The 20,954-nt window shown below is 49.0% G+C and overlaps 1 protein-coding gene and 1 long non-coding RNA gene across 3 annotated transcripts; one reads left to right on the forward strand and one right to left on the reverse strand.

The window, feature by feature from the left end:
* On the reverse strand, nucleotides 1-7,567 carry Ppic (peptidylprolyl isomerase C). Of its 2 annotated transcripts, none has more exons than XM_048347285.1 (5): nucleotides 7,422-7,567; nucleotides 5,745-5,858; nucleotides 5,085-5,178; nucleotides 3,108-3,292; nucleotides 1-652 (listed from the first exon to the last, which is right to left on the reverse strand). In XM_048347285.1, exons 1-5 carry the CDS (start codon nucleotides 7,539-7,541, stop codon nucleotides 524-526), a joined length of 642 nt encoding a protein of 213 aa, XP_048203242.1. In that variant the 5' UTR covers nucleotides 7,542-7,567; the 3' UTR covers nucleotides 1-523. The 2 variants fall into 2 exon arrangements, with proteins under 2 accessions (XP_048203242.1, XP_048203243.1); XM_048347286.1 differs by lacking the exon at nucleotides 1-652 and adding an exon at nucleotides 2,425-2,742 and having other exon boundaries at nucleotides 3,076-3,292.
* Nucleotides 235-19,036, forward strand: LOC125352081. The gene is made up of 3 exons (XR_007211093.1): nucleotides 235-442; nucleotides 14,039-14,043; nucleotides 18,987-19,036. It is a non-coding gene; the product is annotated as an uncharacterized LOC125352081 (long non-coding RNA).
* The last annotated feature ends 1,918 nt before the right edge of the window (nucleotides 19,037-20,954 follow it).

Genomic DNA, 20,954 nt, shown 5'->3' on the forward strand with positions numbered 1-20,954 from the left:
TGTTCTTTAAAGAGCCAATACAGTGTTTCTAATTTAAAATAGCACCATTGGAGGAAGATCATATATTCTTGCAGTTCAAAGACTCTGAACAGGTCATACAAAGTAAGCAGGAGTGAGTTTTGCTGTTGCTTTTTGTGCTGGTAGAAAAGCTTGAACTCGGGACCTGGGTGCTGGCTCAACCTTTTTGCTCAAGGCTGGAACTACCAGGCTTTTTTTGCTGACTAATTGGAGTCTCCTGGATGTTCCTGGCCCGGCTGGCTTCCAATCACAATCCTCAGATCTCAGCCTCCTGAGTGGCTAGGATGACAGGCCTGAGCCACCAGCACCCAACTGAATGGTGGGCTTTTACAATATTTTTTTCTGTGGTAAAGAGTGGGAAATTACAAGAGCATGATAGAGCAAAGCAAAACTTTCAGACACTGGAGAGTCAAGACGGCCAAGGGTTAGCAGGCACGCATGCTCAGACACACTAGCACGCACAGACGAAGGCCCCCGCCGGAGTGTCTCTCATTCCCGCGGGCCATCACCAGTCGTCAACCTCCACCACAAAGGGCGTCCTGACGTCTATCTTGCCGCTGTTGACAATGGTGCAGTTGGTGAGCGGGCGGTCATGCCCGTCCGTTGCTTGCAATTCTATGGAGTGGACCACCGTCTGGGGAGACAAGAGCAGACTGGCTCAGTTTTGACTGGCAGCTCTGGGAATCCAAAGATGAAACCAACTCAGCTCTGAATGCACAAGTGGAAAATATGTTTGTTTGCCAGTCCTGGGACTTGAACTCAGGGCCTGAGCACTGTCCTTGAGCTTTTTTTGCTCAAGCTAGCACTCTACCACTTGAGCCACAGAGCCACTTCTGGCTTTTTCTATATATGTGGTGCTGAGGAATCAAACCCAGGGCTTCATGTATACGAGGCAAGCACTTTACCACTAGGCCATATTCCCAGCCCAGTGCTATACTTTTTGAGGCACAGCTCCACCTTCCAGCTTTTTGCGGGTTATTTGGAGATAGAATCTCACAGACTTTTCTTCATGGCTGGCTCTGAACTATAATCCTCGTATCTCAGCCTCCTGAGTAGCTAGGATTATAGCATGAACCATAGTAGTCTCCCAAGAAGAATGATTTTGAGAATTGCACCTTAAAGGTTTTTTTTTAACTGTATGGGTATATATATATGTGTGTGTATACACACACATATACACACATACACACATATATTATATAAACATATATATATATACACACACCTATATATTGGTCTTTTCATTTTTGGTACTGGGATCAAACCCAGGACGCTGCGCTTGCTAGGCAAGTGCTTGGCCACTGAGTTACATCCCAACCCTCCTTAGAATTGGTCCTCTAGCTATTCTTTGAGAATTTATAGAACAGATTCACATTTTTTAAATAACTGCTGCTTGCAGCCAGGTGCCAGTGGGTCGTCATACCTATCATCCTAGCTACTCAACTTGAGAATTGAGGTTCAGAGACAGCCTGGGAAAAACCAAACTATGAGGCTCTTATCTCCAATAAAGCTGCAAGAAGCTGTACTGGAAATGGAGATGTGGCTCAAGTGGTAGAGCACCAGCTATGAGAAAAAACCATGAGCAAAAACTCAAGGAGGGGCTGGGGATATGGCCTAGTGGCAAGCGTGCCTGCCTCATATACATGAGGCCCTGGGTTCGATTCCCCAGCACCACATATACAGAAAATGGCCAGGGGTGGCGCTGTGGCTCAAGTGGCAGAGTGCTATTCCTTGAGCAAAAAGAAGCCAGGGGCAGTGCTCAGGCCCTGAGTCCAAGCCCCAGGACTGGCAAAACAAAAACAACAACAAGAACAACAACAAAAAAAAAAACTGAAGGAGTCTCTAACTGTTGTTTCCTACATGGGGAGCAGGAAAGGTTTCTCTCTTTCCCTACTTTAACCTTGTTTTTAAACTAAAATAAACCCTTGCTAAAACTTAAAAAAAAATCCAAGGAAACCCAGAGTTCAAGCCCAGATACGTGTGCATGTGCCTGCACACACACGCACGCACGCGCACGCACGCACACACACACCACCACCACCACCGCCACCACCACCACCACACAATGACATGGGTTTGTTTTTTTTTTTGCTAGTACTTGAACTCAGGGCCTGACATTCTCACTTGGCTTTTTCATTCAAGGCTGATGGCTTTCTTTGGTTGCATTAAAAAGTTTTCCATTTCTAGGGGATGGGGATATGGCCTAGTGGCAAGAGTGCCTGCCTCGGATACATGAGGCCCTAGGTTCCATTCCCCAGCACCACATATACAGAAAACGGCCAGAAGGGGCGCTGTGGCTCAAGTGGCAGAGTGCTAGCCTTGAGCGGGAAGAAGCCAGGGACAGTGCTCAGGCCCTGAGTCCAAGGCCCACGACTGACAAAAAAAAAAAAAAAAAGTTTTCCATTTCTAGCCAGTAGTGAAGTAAGTCAAATATTTAACTTCTCCATGTCAAGTCCCTGGCTTCTGCTCTAATTTCTCTAATGCCATACCATATATAATTTATTTACAATAGAAGATGCCACCACATTAGAAGATATGACTCATTGGTGCCTGGCTGAGAGCAACAATTATGAAGAGAATTCGAATCTATGCTGTAATTCCTCAAAGAACAGCAAAAAAACCCAATCCAACGCCTTATGGGGCACTAGTCAAAACCGTTCTTCCTATGGGGCGCCCGTGGCTCATGGCTCCACCCCTTCTCACGTTAGAAAGTGCTACGAAGGGCTGGGGATATAGCCTAGTGGCAAGAGTGCCTGCCTCGGATACACGAGGCCCTAGGTTCGATTCCCCGGCACCACATATACAGAAAACAGCCGGAAGCGGCGCTGTGGCTCAAGTGGCAGAGTGCTAGCCTTGAGCGGGAAGAAGCCAGGAACAGTGCTCAGGCCCTGAGTCCAAGGCCCAGGACTGGCCAAAAAAAAAAGAAAGTGCGACAAGGCAACAAACAGTACAAGAAATGTATCCAATGCCCAACGTATGATACTGTAACCTCTCTGTACGTCAGTTTGATAATAAAAATTTGAGAAAAAAAAAAAAAAAAGAAAGTGCTACGAAGACCAAGCTCTGAAAGAGAGGGAACATGGGGTTACCATGCCGTCGAGAACTCTTCCAAACACCACGTGCTTGCCGTCCAGCCACGAGGGCTTGGTGAGTGTGATGAAGAACTGGGAGCCGTTGGTGTCTGGCCCGGCGTTGGCCATGCTGACCCATCCAATCCCATAATGCTTCAGCTTGAAGTTCTCATCGGGAAAAGTCTCGCCATAAATGCTCACGCCTGGTACGACAAGGAGGAAGGGAGGTAGCAGATGTCACACAAAGATACACTCTCCCAAGAACCCCACAGGAGACAGGAATGGGAAAAGATGGTCAAACTTAAGACCTAGGGTGGGGACAAGGGAACTCCTTAAAGAAACCAAGTACCAGACTTGAACAAAAGCACAAACAAAGCCTTTAACACCGCACAAGATGATAAGAAACTCTCTGACCTCAAGCCCCAAAAGGCCAAGGGAAACCAAAGGGTTTCTCTCTGAAAGGAGGAGGGACTGAAGGGCAGGATAGAACCCCAAAGCCAGATGGAATGGGGTGAGCAGCCTGTGTCCGGGTCATGTGTTCTGGGCCACTCCTACCTTAGCACCCACCTGGCCACCTAGCACTGAGCTAGTCTTGCAATGGCCTGAGGGGGCAGGCTGCTCTGTCCCACTTTCCACTGAGGAAGTTACAAAACTTGAAGGAAAAAAAAATAGAGCACTTGGAACTCATAGTGCTTCCTGCCTCAGCTCCAGGGGCCCCAGCAGCTGGTCTGCACGTCAGGCCCGATGGCGTTAAGAGTCCCAGGACACAGAGGGTGACTGCAACTAGGTGCGACAGGGACCAGCTGTGAATAGAAAGCGTTCGGCAAAGCAGTAGCTAGAGCAGGAACCGTGTCCCTTCACAGAGCCCCTCCGGGCTCTGGGGGCTCACACCTGCGATCCTAGCTACGCAGAAGGCTGAAATCTGATCATCACAGGCCGAAGCCAGCCCAAGCGGAAACACCTGAGACATTCCATCTCCAGTGAACTGGCAATGCTAGGCTAAGGCGTAGCTCAAACAAGTTGAGTGAGAGAGGCCCGGAGTTCAAGTTCTAGTACAATAAACAACAGCAAAAAGCAGTAACATCAACAACCCAAGAAGCTAACAACAGGACGCTTTTGTGCTGGTCCTGGAGCTTGAACTCAGGGTCTGAGCACTGTCTCTGAGTTTTTGTGCTCAAGGCTAGCACTGTACCTCTTGGAAACACAGCTCCACTTCCAGCTTTTTGGTAGTTCATCGGAGATGAGTCTCCTGGACTTTCCTGCCCTGGCTGGCTTTGGACTGTGATCCTCAGATCTAGTCTCACAGATAGCTAGGATGACAAGCGTGAGCCACTGGCGCCCTGCTATAATAGGAAACTTTTGAACAAAGGGACATAAGTGGTGTGCATGTGTGCCGTGCCCCCCCCCCCCGACAACTGGAGCCATCGTACGCACGCACGGACACACACACATGCACACAGGGCCTTGTGCTTTATCTCCTCCCTCCATGGCCATCCATTTGTCTACACCGCTACCAACTAGAAGTACAGCATTTTTTTTTTTTTTTGCCAGTCCTGGGCCTTGGACTCGGGGCCTGAGCACTGTCCCTGGCTTCTTTTTGCTCAAGGCTAGCACCCTGCCACTTGAGTGGCAGCACCACTTCTGGTCATTTTCTGTATATGTGGTGCTGGGGAATCGAACCCAGGGCTTCATGTATATGAGGCAAGCGCTCTTGCCACTAGGCCATATCCCCAGCCCAGTACAGCATTTTTAATAACTGCAAAACATTCTGCCAAATGAACACATGTGCACTACGGACCATTTCCTGGAACCCCGAGGGGATGGCAGCGTGTGTGGCCACTGAGCCCATGCTCCACGCTTTCAGAGGCAGATCCAGTCTATGGCTTTGTTCCTTGACTCTAAGTCTCAATGCACCGGGCTGCTATTCTGGCTTCATCTTGGAGCCTAGATTAGCAAGGGGGAGAGGCGAAAGAAACAGACAACAGATAACTTTACCGCCTGTGCCGTCTCCAGCGGTGAAGTCCCCTCCTTGGATCATGAAGTCCTTGATGACGCGATGGAAGGTACTTCCCTTATATCCATACCCTTTCTAAGAGAGAGCTTCAATTAAACACGCAAATAGAGATAACTCACATAGACAGGCCCTAGTGCTAACCTGAACCCGATTAACAAGGATGAGACAACAAAATCACTAAGGAACTCCATTAGGCGCTAGCAATTGTGTACCGAGAAAAATTTATAATCAGCTGAAAGAAAAAAGGCCAGGCATCAGCGGCTCATGCGGGTAATCCTAGCTCCTCAAGGAGTCTGAGATCTGAGGATCATGGTTCAAAGGCAGCCTGGGGAAGAAAGTCCATGAGACTCTTAGCTCCACTTAAAGATCAGGAAACCAAAAATGGAGCTGTGGCTCAAAGTGATAGAGCACTGGCTTTGAGCAGACAAGCTCAGGGACAGCGCCCAGGCCCTGAGTTCAAACCCCACAACCGACAAAAGAAAAAAAAAGCAGCAAAAATAGGGCTGGAGGTGTGGCTCAAGTGGTAGAATACCAGCCTAGCAAGCACAAGGCCTTGAGTTCAAATCCCAGTACCATCAAAAGAAAAAAAGAGAAAGAAGATACAATTCTCTGCTCAGTTAGAGGAAATAAAACAGGCAGACCTCTCCTGTTGCCAAAACGACAAAATTTTCCACAGTCTTGGGCACAACTTTTCCAAAGAGGCCAATCACAATCCTGCCCACATCTTTGTTGCCAATCATCACATCGAAGAAGACCTGTGTGTAAGCAAAATACAAAACAGGAGGATTTCACAATAGAGAAAAGACAGGATTCAAGCCTAGCATTTTACAATGGGGTTGTGAAGAGACTTGATATCAGATACACCGTTCCTGCTCTAAAGCCATTATGTGGGGGTGATTCACCCAACAAATACTGAAAACAACTTCTGGGCCAGACACTGCACTTGATACTGAGCTCAGGTGGTAGACAGCTGGCCTTGAGCACAAAGAGGTTCAGGGACAGCACCCAGATCCTGAGTTCAAGCCCCAGGACCGGTATAAAAAGAAAAGGCAGTGTTCTTCATTCTTGGTGGGAAGAAGCAAATCATCTAGATTTACTTTTTTGTCATTTCAAGCACTGAAACTCCTGATGAGTTCTAAATATCTATCAAGCAGTCAAAGAGACATTGAAAGGGGATTAAAACACAAAATCGTTCTTCAGAACTCCTGCCACTCACGCCCAAGCCCAGGAAGGGCATGTGGGCCCAGCCGAACCCAGAGAGCAGCAAACCTGCTCAGAGCCTAAGCTGAACTTAGCACTGGACTCGGCCCCCAGGGACCCCCAGTCACCCACGGGAGTTTGTACTCCCTGTCACATCTTACAACCAAAGAAAGAAAACATATCCAGAAGCAAGCACGAGTCATTTTCTTTGGAGATTAAATGTCAAAAGTTCCCTTGGACTCTTTTTTAAAACGGGTTCATCTGCAACAAAATTATACACATTTTGCTTCACAAATCGCTGTCGGAAGACAAGTCTGTGACAAGGGCTTGAAAAGGCCATGGAGTCAAAGGGCCTTCTATTAGCAAGTTTAGATTATAGGAAGCAATTTACTGTTGAATGGGTAAAAAAGACATTCAAGAGATGGCTTTAAAAAAGATAAGAAGGGCTGTCAAAGAAAAAAGATGTCTCGCAGTTTAGAAAAATCAGTAGGTAAAGACTGTCAAGCTTTAGCTCAAGACCAAAGCTCCCGTCTGTGATGGGCGGATGTGACCGCGCCGTGGGCGGCATGTTCCGTTTCTACGCGTCGGAGGAGCACTGGTTTTATTATTATTTACATGAGAGAGCTTTCTAGAAAGCGTGGAGGCACCCGCCCCTCCAGGACAGACCTCCGTGTGGCCCCGAGGACGCAAGTCTGAAGCGCCCACCTCGGACGGGGCGCCGGGCCCACGAGGAGGAGAAGCCCGCGGACGGGGACAGAGCCACCCAGGGCGGGGAGCCCGGAGAAGGCCCGCCGCCCCACCCCTCCGCCCGCGGGTTCGAGGCCCGCCACTCCCACGGGCCCCCCTCCCGCGTGGAGCGAGACCGGCCGGAGGCGGGCGTCGTTCCCGCGCGACGGCGCCCCACGGGCGGACCGAGGGTGACGGCGGTGCGGAGACGCCCGCCCCGAGTCCACGGGCCGCCCCGGGCTCCGCGGTGGGGGCGCGCGCGGGCCGGGGAGGGCGGGGGCGCGGGGGCCCCGAGGCGCCGCGCTGGGGGGGGAGGGAGGGGAGGGAGGGGAGGCCCGGCCCGCAGGGAGGGAGGCGCCGCCCGCCCCGCCCGCCGCCCGCCGCCCGGTCACCTTGGCCGTCACCGCGGGGCCTCGCCGGCGCGCGCCCGGAGCCCCGGACGCCGACGCGAGCGCGGCGAGCGCCAGGCAGAGCGCGAGCGGCAGCAGCGGCGCGCGGGGCGGCGCGGCCATGGCGAGCGCCGGCGTGGCGGGAAGGGCGGCCGGGCGGGGCGGGGCGGGGCGGGGCCGCGGCGGGGCGGGGCTCGGGCGGCTGCGCCTGCGCCTGCGCGCGCCGGGCCCGGGCGGAGGGACCCGCGGCGGGGGCGGGGCGGGGGCGGGGCGATGGGCGGGGCTGACCCACACCCACCGGCGGAGAGCGGGGAAGGCGTGGCCTCCGCCCCCGGCCCGCCCCCCGCCCCGGCCCGGCCCCGCCCCCCGAGCCCCGCCCCCCGCCCCGGCCCGGCCGCCGCTCCCCGAGCCCGGGCCCGGCGCGGTGGGTTCCCGCGGGGACGCGTGGGGGGCCCGCCCCTCGGGGAGGCGAGGCGCTCGCGAGGGCGACCCGGGGGCCGGGGCCGCGGGCGATGGGGCGCCGACCCCGAGCCCCGGCCCGCCCCAGCCTGCGGGCCTGACCGCCGTCCGCGGGGCGGCTACCCGGCGGCGCGGGCCCCTCGTTCCCGTGGGAGCCCGTCGCGAGCCCGCGTGGAGATGAGGCCCGAAGGCGCTTTCACCACGGGGGGCGGGCGAGCGCCGGCCGGCCCGCAGTTCAAAGCCCGCCGGGACCGGAAAGCCCGAGCGCCCAAGGGCGGCACCCCCCCCCCCCCCCGTGCAGCCCCGAGTTCGAGCCCCTGCGCGGGCACGAACATTGAGAGGCTGAGGCCGAGCGCCCGCGTCCGCGGAGGCGGGGATCCGGCGGGCTCCGCAGTCCCGCCTGGCGGCCCCGCGTCGGGCCCGGAGGGAAGGCCGACCCCCCCCCCCCCGGGTGGTGGCTGCCCGGGGCCCTCGGCGCGCGGCCCCCGCCGCCAGACCTGGGGCCCAGCCCGGTGCCCGAGCCCAGTGAGGCCTGGGGGCCGGGGGCCGACGCGCCCAGCCCTGCACAGCAGCACCGCACCCGGGGCCCAGCCCGGTGCCCGAGCCCAGTGAGGCCTGGGGGCCGGGGCCGACGCGCCCGGCTCCGCACAGCAGCACCGCACCCGGGGCCCAGCCCGGTGCCCGAGCCCAGTGAGGCCTGGGGGCCGGGGCCGACGCGCCCAGCCCTGCACAGCAGCACCGCACCGCCGCCAGACCCGGGGCCCAGCCCGGTGCCCGAGCCCAGTGAGGCCTGGGGGCCGGGGCCGACGCGCCCAGCCCTGCACAGCAGCACCGCACCCGGGGCCCAGCCCGGTGCCCGAGCCCAGTGAGGCCTGGGGGCCGGGGGCCGACGCGCCCAGCCCTGCACAGCAGCACCGCACCCGGGGCCCAGCCCGGTGCCCGAGCCCAGTGAGGCCTGGGGGCCGGGGCCGACGCGCCCAGCCCTGCACAGCAGCACCGCACCGCCGCCAGACCCGGGGCCCAGCCCGGTGCCCGAGCCCAGTGAGGCCTGGGGGCCGGGGCCGACGCGCCCGGCTCCGCACAGCAGCACCGCACCCGGGGCCCAGCCCGGTGCCCGAGCCGAGTGAGGCCTGGGGGCCGGGGCCGACGCGCCCGGCTCCGCACAGCAGCACCGCACCCCCTGCAGGCAAATCCTCTGAACGCGTACCGGCTCTCCAGAAACTTCTCCACCCGCGCCTGCTCAGGAACGCACTCCGCTTCTCCAGTGAGCCGTAATCCTGACTTCTTGCGCTACTTCTCACTACCACTTCCCATGGACGCCGTCTTCCGATAGGCTATTGCTTTGCTTACATTTTTTATTTGTTTGTGAAATTTGTTAATGAGTTTGCGTGCAGCTATCCTTTCTTATGTATAGCTTAAAGTGGAGAAAATTCTCCCCCCCCCCATGCAGGTGTCCAGGTATTTTAAAATGATATCTGCTACCAGTTTTATTCAATTCAGCCATAACGCAGAAAAAGCATAAATAATTGTTGTATATACACATAGTGGTTTGTGTATAATTGTTATAAAATAGTGGGTGATAAACACACCCATACAAATTCATGAACAAACATTAATGACTGGCAACTCTGAGTGCGTCCACTGTGTTATTTTCTTCCATTATAATTGTAAAGGTGATGTACAGAAGGGTTACAGTTACATACGTCAGGTAAGGAGCACATTTCTTTTCGAACAATGGCACCCCTTCCCTTGCTTCCTCCCACTTTTCACAGTTTATTAAAGAATGTCTCACTTATTCACGGCTCTGTCATAAAGCATCTGCTACAGAACAAGTGTCTATAAATGCACAAGCCTGTTGGGGAGAAGCCTAATTCTATCCCACTGGCCTATCTGTCTTTGTGCCAATACCACATTGTCTTCGTTAGAGTAGTTTAATGATAAATATTCATGTTCCGTAGTACATGTGCTCTCCGCTTTGGTCAGTAAATTCTTGGCTGTTCTTGACATTTTCCTGGTTCATATAAACTTGAGAATCAGCTTGTCCAAAATCTCATAAACCAGGATTTTGGCTGGGATCCTATTGCATGTATAGATCATTTTGTAAAGACTTAGAAAATATACAATTCATTCATGAATTATGAATAGGTTATGCTCACATAACCTGTTTAGGTGCTTTTTAATTTTTTTATAAGAATTTATAGCCTCCTGCATAAAGGTATGTATATGTACATATGTATGTATGTAATTAAATTGATGTCCAAGTATTTGGTTTTTTATACTGTTCTCAACTGTACTTTTCTTAGGCATCTATTTCCTATTCGTGTTCCTATTTCTATTGAAATAAAATTAATTTTATAAGGAAATACATATATGAATTTATTCTAGTTATTTATAGGATATGTAGACTGTTTCCATAGATTACTATGTCATTCATGAGTAATGGAGGTTTTATTTCTTCCTCCTAATCTTTAAAAGTATTTATTGCTATTATAAAGGGGCTATTGAGGACAGAGGGGTAGAGAGGACATTTATTTTTTTTAACAATGTCACTCCCTAATCTTTATACATCTTCACCTTACTAAACTGGTTGTGTCCTGTACCACAAAAGACAGCGACAGCAGCAAGAGTCCATGTGTTGTGAGTTGTATTGTCCCTTAAAAAGATTCCTTCATTTCTGAACCTGACACTGTTTGGAAAGAGAGTCTTTACCAAGGAATCGTGTTCAGATAAGGCTGCTCTGCGCGAGGGTGTCCGTCCTGGAATGTGACTGGTTCTTATCAAAAGGAGAGACGAGGCAGAGCACACACAGGACATGGGGAAGGCGAGCAGAGAGCCAAATGAGGAGGAGGCCAAAGATTCATTGCGTTGAAAGCTGGGAAGACAAGGAAGGAGCAACAACTGGAGTTTGGATATCTAACCTGGGAAAGTAATAATTTTCCATTCTATTATTTTAAGTGTCCCAATGTGGGATACTTTATTCACTTTGTCTTGGTCCCTAACCCAGATGGAATGATTTCAATATTTTACCATTATGTATGATACTGTATGTATGGATACTGCTTGTATGATTTGGGGGGTATCCTTTTCTCATTAAGAAAATTTCTATTCTTTATTACTTTGTTAAGGGTGGTTGTTGTTTAACTATGAGCTTAATTTGAATTTTAATATCATCTATTGATATCAACTAAGACAATTGTATGAATTTTCTCTTATTCTGTTAATGGGATGAGTTGCCTTGCTTTTCAAATCATAACACTATCTTACGTTCTGGAATATGTCCATAGATTGTCTTCCCCCCCACCCCACCACCCCCTCCCCTATTTCTTTCTGATCCTGGGGCATGAACTCAGGGCCTGGGCACTGCCCCTGAGCATTTTTGCTCAAGGCTTGTGGTCTACCACTGGAGTCACAGCTTCACTACTGGCTTTTTGATGGTTAATTGGAGAAAAATGTTTCTCAGACTTTTCGGCTTGGGCTGGTGTTGAACCATGATTATCAAATCTTAGCCTCCGGAGTAGCTAGGATTACTGGTATATGCCACTGACACCTGGCTTGATTGGCTTCTCTATATATTAGATGTGCTTTGCTGAGGTATTATTACTGTTGCTCTTTTGTGCTGGTCCTGGGCTTGAACTCAAGGCCTGGGAGCTGTCCCTTGGCTTTTTCGCTAAAGACTGACACTCTACCATTTAAGCCACAGCTCCATCTCCAGCTTTTGGTGGTAACTTGGAGATCAGAGCCTCCTGGACTTCCCTGACTGGCCTGACTTGGAAACTATCCTCAGATTGCAGCCTCTGAGCAGCTACAGGTGTGAGCCACTAGTGCCTGGCTTATTGTTATAGTAACAAACTTCCTGGAAACCTAAAACCAAATGGCATTGTTCATTCCTGACACTCAGGACAAAGCCAACAAGTATCACTCTAGCTTCCAATGAAAAGCAAACTGATCCCCATAGGACTGTTTGTGAATCTAATTATTAGGCTATTTATGTAAATTGGAGGAGGAGACGAAGCTGAACTTTTCCTTCCCAGGAATTTCCAGTCGGGTTTTGTACTGGTGTTCTTCTGGCTCTGCCATGAGCTGGGCGAGTGAATCCAGGATTGCCATGCTTGACAGAGGCTGTGCAGCAGGACATCTGTGGTTCATACCCGCAGTCCCAGCTCCTGCGGAGTCGGAGTTCGGAAGGACTGCTATTTGAAGCTAGCCGGTGCAGATAAGTCCATCAAGGCCGCCTCTCCAATTAACCAACAAAAGGCTTGTCTCGAGACACAGCTCAAGTGGTAGAGCAGCCCGGGTTTTCTTTTCCTTTTTTATTTCTTTTTCTCTCCTTCTTTCTTTTTTTCCTTCTATCTTTTTTTTTTTATACAAATACTGAGACTTGAACTCAGGGTCTAAGCATTATTCCCTTAGCCTTTTCAATCAAGGCTGCTTCTTTACCACTTGAGCCATAGATAGCTATTAGCCCTACAGAAAGCTAAAATCTGAGGATTATGGTTCAAATCCAGCAGGCGAGTCTGTGAGACTCTCATCTCTAGCTAACCACCAAAACTCTGAAAGTTGAGCTGTGGTTCAAATGATAGAGTGCAAACTTTAAACGAAAAGCCAAGAGAGTATATGAATTCAAGCCCTACTACTGGGACCAAAAAGGAAAAAAGGAAAGAGAAGGAAAAGAACAATAAAGAGAACAGGTAAACATGGCTCTTGCAACTTAAAACGAAATAAGAGTTTAATGAAGCATTGAGATCATTCCAAAACTTAAGGGAAATTGATTTAGTCAGGGGGACTGAAGTCTGGTTGCTGAGAGGCCTGCAACATTGATCAGCATGTTCGAAGAATCTTCCTTGACAGTTCAGGAAACCCTGGTTTTAATTCTTTGGAGACAATCTGTTCTTAAATTGATCTGTGTTTTTATGTTCTGTCCTATTCACTGTTATTTACTATTGGCCAAGGCTGCCAACTTTTAAACAGTTGTGGTATAAATGTTTGTGCCTAAACCTTTGCTGATAGATGTGTTTTATGTAACAGTTATAGAGTCCATTAACACGATGCACTAGAACACAAAAAGAACTAAAGAGATTTATAAGCACACCAAATGCCCTCAGCAGAGACAGTTGAAATAATAAATCCAAAGTCAAAGGAACATTTGCGAAGTCACCATGAACAGATTTATCTACTCTAAATCCTGTTTTCTGGGACTGAATCATACTATATATTGTGTTGAAAAGGTAAAATACAAGTTGATTCTTACTGATAGCCACTTTCCATTGTATTAGAGAACACGGTACAGTTGTAGAAGAGAAAAACCTTGAATGTACTACATAAGCGCTCTATCATGAGCAATGGTCCTAGCTACATTTACCTTGGGGTGTGTGCGTGTGTGTGTGCGTGTGTGTGTGTGTGAGAGATAGAGAGGAGAACAGGGATTGAATTTGGGTCTTGTACTTGCTAGATAAGGCTTATGTCACTTGAGCTATGCTCCTAGCTCTCCAGTCACTTTTCTTTCTTTCCTTCTTCCTTTTTGTCTTGTCTTCTCTTTTTTCCGTACCAGTACAGGGGCTTGAATTCAAGGTCTCCATTCAACTCTCCCTTAATTTTTTCACTCAAAGCTGGCACTCTACCACGTGCGCTACAACTCCACTTCTGGCTTTTTGTTACTTAATTGAAGGTGAAGACTTTTCTGCCCAGGCCGTCTTTGAACCCAGATCTTCGGAGCTAAGCTTGCTGAGTAGTTAGGATTACAGGCAGGAGCCACCAGGATGCAGCCCGGGTCACTGCCTTATTGAGAGAAATGATTTTTCGTTAAAAGTTGAACATTTGGGAACGTTCCAAATATCAGTATTTCCAAATGGCTTTAAAATACTTCTAGTATTATTGTTTTCCACAAATGCCCAATCCCAAGCCCTGGTAGTAACAGTGGAATCTGGATACATTTCTTTTTCTTGACTTCAACTTCAGATATAATTAGTATCCCCAGAAACAACTGTCCCTCTCCCTCCCTCCCCCAAGAAAAAGTTGGCAGAGTGAGGTGGTGGCATTGTCTCCTCGTTAAAACATCAGGTTGACAAAGTCCATGCACCCTTCTGTTTCAAAAAGTTCTCGCTCTTTTAAACATCGGCATTCTTATCATTTTGTCTGCTCTGTCCTGGCCCCTGGCTCAACAGCATCTGTATAGATTCTCTTTGAATATCTTTCCTCTATCTACTGATAAGCAAGTCTCTCTTGGGCTTCCTGGGGAGGGCCCAGCTTCTGAAAGCAAGCGAGTACATATTTGAAATTGTTACAGTTTTGAGTTTTGTTGGCTTGTTCTTGTTTGGTTTTTCCTCCATTTGAAGGCTCCTGAGGTTGCAGGTAGAGATGGCAGCTGAAATGCTTTCTTGGAGGGAAAAGACTCTGGATTGTAAAGACAGCCTGAATTCCCTATCACAGGCTAATCTGTGGCCATAAAATTCAAGTGGACTGCAAGATAGACTACAAGCCCCTGTTTTACACAAGTCTTTGCAAACAAGCTAATGAGAATGAAAATGAAATTCTCAGTTGATTCTTACATGTAGCCCTAGCCATGAGACTATTTAATCAGTATTTTAAAATAAGCTATTTTTCCTGGATGCAACATTTCTTTTAAGTTTGGAACTAGAGGCTTGGCTCATGTGGGTGCCATCCATGAGTGTAAGCAGCATAAAGACTATGAGTTCAAGCCTTTACCTATTCAAAATAAAAGAATATAGCCTGGGTGCTGGTGGTTCATGGCTATAACCCTAGCTACTGTAGAAGCCAAGACCTGAACATTGCAGTTAGAAGCCAAAGTCCATGAGACTCTTCTCTCCAATTAATCACCAAAACAGCCAGAAGTGGAGCCGTGGTTCAAGTGTTAGAGCACTAGGCTTGAGCAAAAAAGCTCAAGGATTGAGTCCAGATCCTGAGTTCAAGTCCCAGGACTCTCTTTCCTTCCCTCCACCCCTCTCTCTCACACTCAAAGAATAAAATATATAAAATTGCAAATTATGATTCAGAAAAAGATATTCTATTTCCTAGTCTCCCCAAATAAACACTATTGATATTTTCGTGTTTCCCATTCCAATCTTTCTGCTTTTCTGCTTATCCAACTTTGTGTTTGACTTGCTTTGAACTCAATGACATTTTTTTATGATGAAAAGAGTTTAAAACAACTTTATTTTAAGCTGAAAGATAATTTACAGAAAAAAAAAAGAGTCTTATCCCTGTACAACAAAGTTGTTCAAATGGAAGGATTTTCAGCTAGACTGGAGCCTGAGACCTGGAGGATGGCAGTTCTGAGCGAACCTACACACCTACACAGATAAACCCCTAGATTCCATCTCAGCAAAATGCTGTTGCTCAAGCGGTAGAGCACCAGCCAAGCAAGCAAACAGGTTAGCTGTGAGGGCCCAAGTTCAACTCCAGTCCCAGAAATAAAGAAATACATTTTTAAAAAGAAAAGTTTCCAAATCTATAAACACCACACAGCTGTTTTCAGGAGGACTAAATGCCGAACTTGCAAGGGTAGTGTGGAGAAGTAAGGGATCTCCGCCTGGGTGGGGCAGGGTTTAGAGAGAAGCAAAGCTCGCACCTGCGCTGCCCCCCCCCGCCCCCCGCCAGCTTACCCACAGACAAGCCGGCCTTCCTAGTCAGTGTGCACCCAGAGGAGCACATGACGCACACCTGTGCTGGCCAAAGGCAGCCACGTGCAAGCCCAGGCCCGAGTGAACACTCTTGAATAGAGAAAGGTTTCTACTGTCCTTCCTTTCCTACCACAGCTCGCCGTAAGTCCATTTGAATGACTTGCGTGTGCGTGCACACATCCGCATGCTAGTACACACTCAAGGCTGGTAATCTACCATTTGAGCCACATGCCCACTTCTGGCTTTTTGCTGGTTAATAAAAGATAGTATTCTCACAGACTATGCTGCCCAAGGCTAACTTTGAACCTCCTCCTCAGATCTCAGCCTCCTGAGTACCTAGTATTATAGGCATGATTCACCAGCACCCAGGAGCTCATTTTCCTGAAAAGCCTCTGTGTTTTCCATTCAATGAGAAAACTAACATTTTCAATAACAAGGCCTGGGAATGTGGCTTAGCAGTAGAGTGCTCGCCTCCTATACATGAAGCCCTGGGTTCGATTCCTCAGCACCACATAAACAGGAAAAGCCGGAAGTGGTGCTGTGGCTCAAGAGGTAAAGTGCTAGGGGCTGGGGATATGGCCTAGTGGCAAGAGTGCTTGCCTCCCATACGTGAAGCCCTAGGTTCGATTCCCCAGTACCACGTATACAGAAAATGGCCAGAAGTGGCGCTGTGGCTCAAGTGGCAGAGTGCTAGCCTTGAGCAAAAAGAAGCCAGGGACAGTGCTCAGGTCCAGGACTGGCAAAAAACAAACGAACAAACAAAAAACCATTTTCAATAACATGACTCAAGAAAGAACTGCTAGACTGTAAGGCTTGAGGTCCTGGAATTCTAGACACATGGGCCTGGACAGGCTTCACAAAGGCCATGCATCCTGACTGTTTAAAACTATAGTTTATAACTAAACAAAACAAAATCAGAAGTTATTAGTCCCACTACCAAGAGCTTTTGTTCCCTTTACCACCCCTGTCCTGGCACCCAAAGGACCCATCCCTATGTGATGGCCTGCTAAAGATTTAGGACTACACACACACACACACACACACACACACACACACACACACACACACACACACACGATTCTTCAGAGAGGCAGAAGTAACAGAAATACACATGCACACACATAGAGGATAGATAGATGAGTTGTGTTCTGAGAATTTTTTCATTAGGCAGATTCCTGTGATATAAACACCACATAAACAAAGAAGGCTAGATCATCACTAGATGACATAATCATTATACATGCTGTGTTTGAAACATCATTTTATAATGCAAGATGGCGATAAGAGAAAAATCCTGAGGTGTTCTAAATTTGGTGACAAGGGTTGAAAGATGGAGTCGCTGGGACAGGTTCATCAGTTCACGCGCTACAGGCCAGCTGAGGACAAAAGACCATTTCACTTTCTTGAATGCGGGAACTTTCTCTCAAAGCCCCTAGCAACGTCCTACTTGCAGCCCAGCCATTCCAGACCACCACTAACACCTTAAGGACCGCCCTGCTTGACTAGTCCCTCCCTCTTATCTACAACCCAAGTGGGTGAAATGCAAACAAGTTATGTCTTCCTTCCCCAAACTGCAGTGATGAAAAGAAAGAATCAATGTTCTGTGCTAAGCTCCATCAGAAATATCTCCAGCTGCTACTTCACAGTGCTTCTGGAAACTGCGCAGCAGCTCGTACGTAGAACCTGCTCCGTTCCTGGCTAGTATGGGTCAGGGCTTAGCTCAGGCTGTTATTTAAGAGATCTCTGGGGAAGGGTGACATCGATCATGATGCATTATACTCATCAACTCGTATGTTGAGTTGAAACCCTTTCGTACAACTACTTAAAGATAATTTCTACAGATAATCTAACCTCAACACCAGACAGATACTTAGATAATAATTCTTGAGAATGATGTCATGACCGTATTAAATAAACTAATGTCAGATCATGAACATATCTTGGTTTAAAACGTAAAGTGAGTCAGAGGCAATTTATCTCAGTCAGCCAATGTATCATAATAATATTATATTTCAAATTAGGAATACTGATGTACTTTACCTTATTAATTAATAAAGAACGAGTTGGGTGCTGGTGGCCCACGCCTGTAATCTTAAGTACTCAGGAGGCTGATATCTGAGGATCACGGTTCAAAGCCAGGCCAGGCAGAAAAGTCTTTGAGACTCTTATCTCCAAGTAAGCACCAAAGAGTCAGAATTGAAGGTATCACTCAGGTGACAGAACACCAACCTTGACAGGAAAAGCTAAGGGGCAACGCCCAGGTCCTGAATTCAAGCCCTAGCACTGGCACTAAAGGGGGGGGAATGGGTCCACCACAGTTTGCTTATGCAATACTACATAAATTATCATTGACCAATTGTTTTTAACTTATATTCACCAATCTCAGATTTTTTTATTTTTTTCTCCCCCCCTTCATTGTTTGACTTCCATTTAAAGACAATTTCATTCGCCATGTTCTCTTTTTTCCCCCTGACTCATTTGTATTTTCTCCTTGACAGCGACTGTTTGTTTGCCGCTGGCGTTACTCTTGTGACAAAATGTTCTTAATGGACTATATTACATTCTTCTAAATCATTTTTGAACATTATCGATGTGTGTCATATTTTGTGACTTTCCACAAAACAAACGGCCCCCGCCCTGTACAGGGTCTTCTTTGGCCGTGTAGGTCTCCTAACGTGGGGGGACAGCAGACTCCCGGCCACCGCTTTCTCTTGCAGACTCCCACCGTGGTCCTTGACCGCTTAGTGCCCCGGTGTCGGGCAGGGGTGACCGCAGGCGCCTTCGATGGACACAGCCTTCGCCGCTCTGATGCACATCCTGCTGGCATGGAGTGCAGATCCTCGGGCTGGGATGCACCCGCCCTGCGGCTCGGGGCTGGCCGATGGCCGCGGGCTAGGCCGCTCACGTAGGGTGCTGCAGTTCCTTGTTGGCCGGCCGCTAAGCTGGGGATACACGCAGGACACGGTCCTGCCACAACCACCCCTGCGTCGTCCAGCTCTGTGAGAGAAGCACGTGGGTGAATTTCAAGTGAAAACTTCCTGATTGAGAAAGAGCCAGGCTAACACGCGAACACCCTTCTGCCATGGAGCCGGGCAAGACTGCACCGCAGAGGTGCCCAGAGAAAGCCGGCATGTGGACAATGGCGCAATATCTCTTAGGCTTCCAGGATTAGCAAGCAAAGAAAGGGAAGTAAAACCGGAGAGTAGTGGCGATTCCAGTTAGCAGGGGGCAAAGAATAGTCAGGCAGCCTCCTGATACCCAAAAGCATTCCCACGCCCAGCAGCAGTGGCTCACAGAGACTGAGCTCTGAGGATCGCGGTTCAAAGCCAGTCTTGGCAGGAGAGTCTATGAAGATTCTTATCTTCAACAATCCTGCAAAAAGCTAAATGTGGAGCTGTATTTCAAGTGTAGAGCATCAGTCTTGAGCGAAAAAACTAAGGAACAGCAACTGAAAACTGAGTTCAAGCCCCAGTACCTACACACACACACACACACACACACACACACACACACACACTCCCAGTTCCTCAAGAAAGCCATTAAAATGTCTACTAGCATGACTTTCTTGGGAGATGCCATGTCAGATTCATCTGTGCTCCTGGTTTGCACGTCATGAACGGGGCATTGGTGTTGCACAGCAAGTCCACGAAAAGGCAATCCCAGCGGACCATCGCCATTGGACTTCCAAAGGAACCTAATCCTTGTGAGGCCGCATCTCACTTTCCTTCTCCAATGGAAAAGATCAGAGCCCCAAACAGAGGACTCCTGGTAAGCTGCCAGTCAGATCAGGAATTTCTTTTCCAGAATCCACCACCCAAGACTATGGCTCCTGCCCTTGGAATCCACCCTCCATCCTATGCCACCAGCTTCTGCAGAATTGTCTGTGTTCCAGGCTTCTGTGAGGTTTGCACTTACTTCAGGAGATTAATAAGGTACTCCAGGAAGGTGACTTGTGGTCACACCAAGTATCTATTACATCTAACTCCAAATGAACTAATGTATTACTTGCAACTACATCTAGGTCATTCCTTTCCTAGTGAAAACTGAACTCCCATGGGGTTTCCCCTTGTCTTAGTTTTCTCATTTAGCTGAGTGTGGATTTTGAGGTCTTTGAGTCCCATGGCTTCCGAACGTTGGGGTTCCTCAGCCTCCCACACCACAGCCCTGCTCTGTGCCAGCTTCTCTCTACTGGCACATCGCTTGCCAGGCTCTGAGCTGGTCCTTCCTTCTTAAGTCCTGCTCAAAAATCCCAGCTTCCTGCTGCCAAGTCCTTGATGGCCTGGGCCATCTGCCTGAGTGGACAGCAAGCATCAAATCACTGTCCGTGTGTGAGCCAGTGCCCCGCACTTGCATGGCAGTTAGCTGCCCTTGCTCTACAAGGACGGGGGACTTTGTAAATCACCCACGTTAGGTTAAAAGTCTTAATCTTCCTTGTCCTCCTCACCTTCCTCCTCCTTTTGTGCTGGTCCTGGGCCTGGAACTCAGGGCCTGGTCAATGCACCTGAGCTTTTGTGCTCAAGGCTAGTGCTCTACCACTTGAGCCACAGCTCCGCTTCGGGCTTTTTGATAGTTTGTTCAAGACAAGAGTCTCACAAGCTTTCCTGCCAGGTTGGCTTTGAACTGTGATCCTCAGATCTTAGCTTGGTGAGTTGCTAGGCTTACGGGCGTGAGCCACCAGCACCTGGCTCTTCTTTCTCTGTCTTTAGTGTTGTCTCTTTTAAAATCCAGAAAGTCTAGTTTTCACTTTTATTATTTTATCTAATATGGGTACTTCATTTTTTAAGGTGATTATTTATGTATGTTATCACAACCTATATTTGTCATATATTCTGGGGTGTGTGTGTGTGTGTGTGTGTGTGTGTGTGTGTGTGTGTGTGTGTGTGTGTTGGTACTGAGGCTTGAACCCAAGTTCTCTCTAAGCCGTTCCCTCTTGGGGCTGGTGCTCTAACACTAGAGCCACATCTCCACCTCTGACTTCTTGCTGGTTAACTAGAAATAAAAGTTTTATGGATTTTACCACCCACGTTGGCTGTGGACATTGACCCATAGATCTCAGCCTCCCGAGTACCTGGAATTACAGGTGTTAGCCACTGTGTCTGGCCTATCACATGTTCTGAGATTATGTACTTTATACCACTAGCATATGTATTTATAAGAGTAAAAAACATCACTCATAATAGAACTTCCTAGATAATATGGCAGCGTGAGCACATTTCAGCCTTGAAACCCAACTGAAGAGATGTAAAACAAAGGCAAATTCACCAGGACAGAATGAATATGACAGGAATTAAGAATGTTACAGGGTCCGGGGGAGGTACCCCAAGTGGGACTCAAACCCACGTCCCTCCAGAGTCCACCACGCAGAGACAGTCTCAAGCAAAGATGGATTTATTGTGGAAGTAAAAAGCAAACTGACCAGCCAGGGACACAGCAGACTCTG

The sequence above is a fragment of the Perognathus longimembris genome, chromosome 5, assembly GCF_023159225.1.
Source record: "Perognathus longimembris pacificus isolate PPM17 chromosome 5, ASM2315922v1, whole genome shotgun sequence".
Lineage (NCBI taxonomy): Eukaryota > Metazoa > Chordata > Mammalia > Rodentia > Heteromyidae > Perognathus > Perognathus longimembris.

What these genes read in the sequence shown, in the direction of transcription:
- Ppic (XM_048347285.1), bottom strand. Translation starts at nt 7,541, where the DNA reads ATGGCCGCGCCGCCCCGCGCGCCGCTGCTGCCGCTCGCGCTCTGCCTG. An exon ending in GCCCCGCGGTGACGGCCAAG is followed by an intron (nt 5,859 to 7,421) that starts GTGACCGGGCGG and finishes GCTTACACACAG; the next exon opens with GTCTTCTTCGATGTGATGAT. An exon ending in CGCTGGAGACGGCACAGGCG is followed by an intron (nt 3,293 to 5,084) that starts GTAAAGTTATCT and finishes TTGTCGTACCAG; the next exon opens with GCGTGAGCATTTATGGCGAG.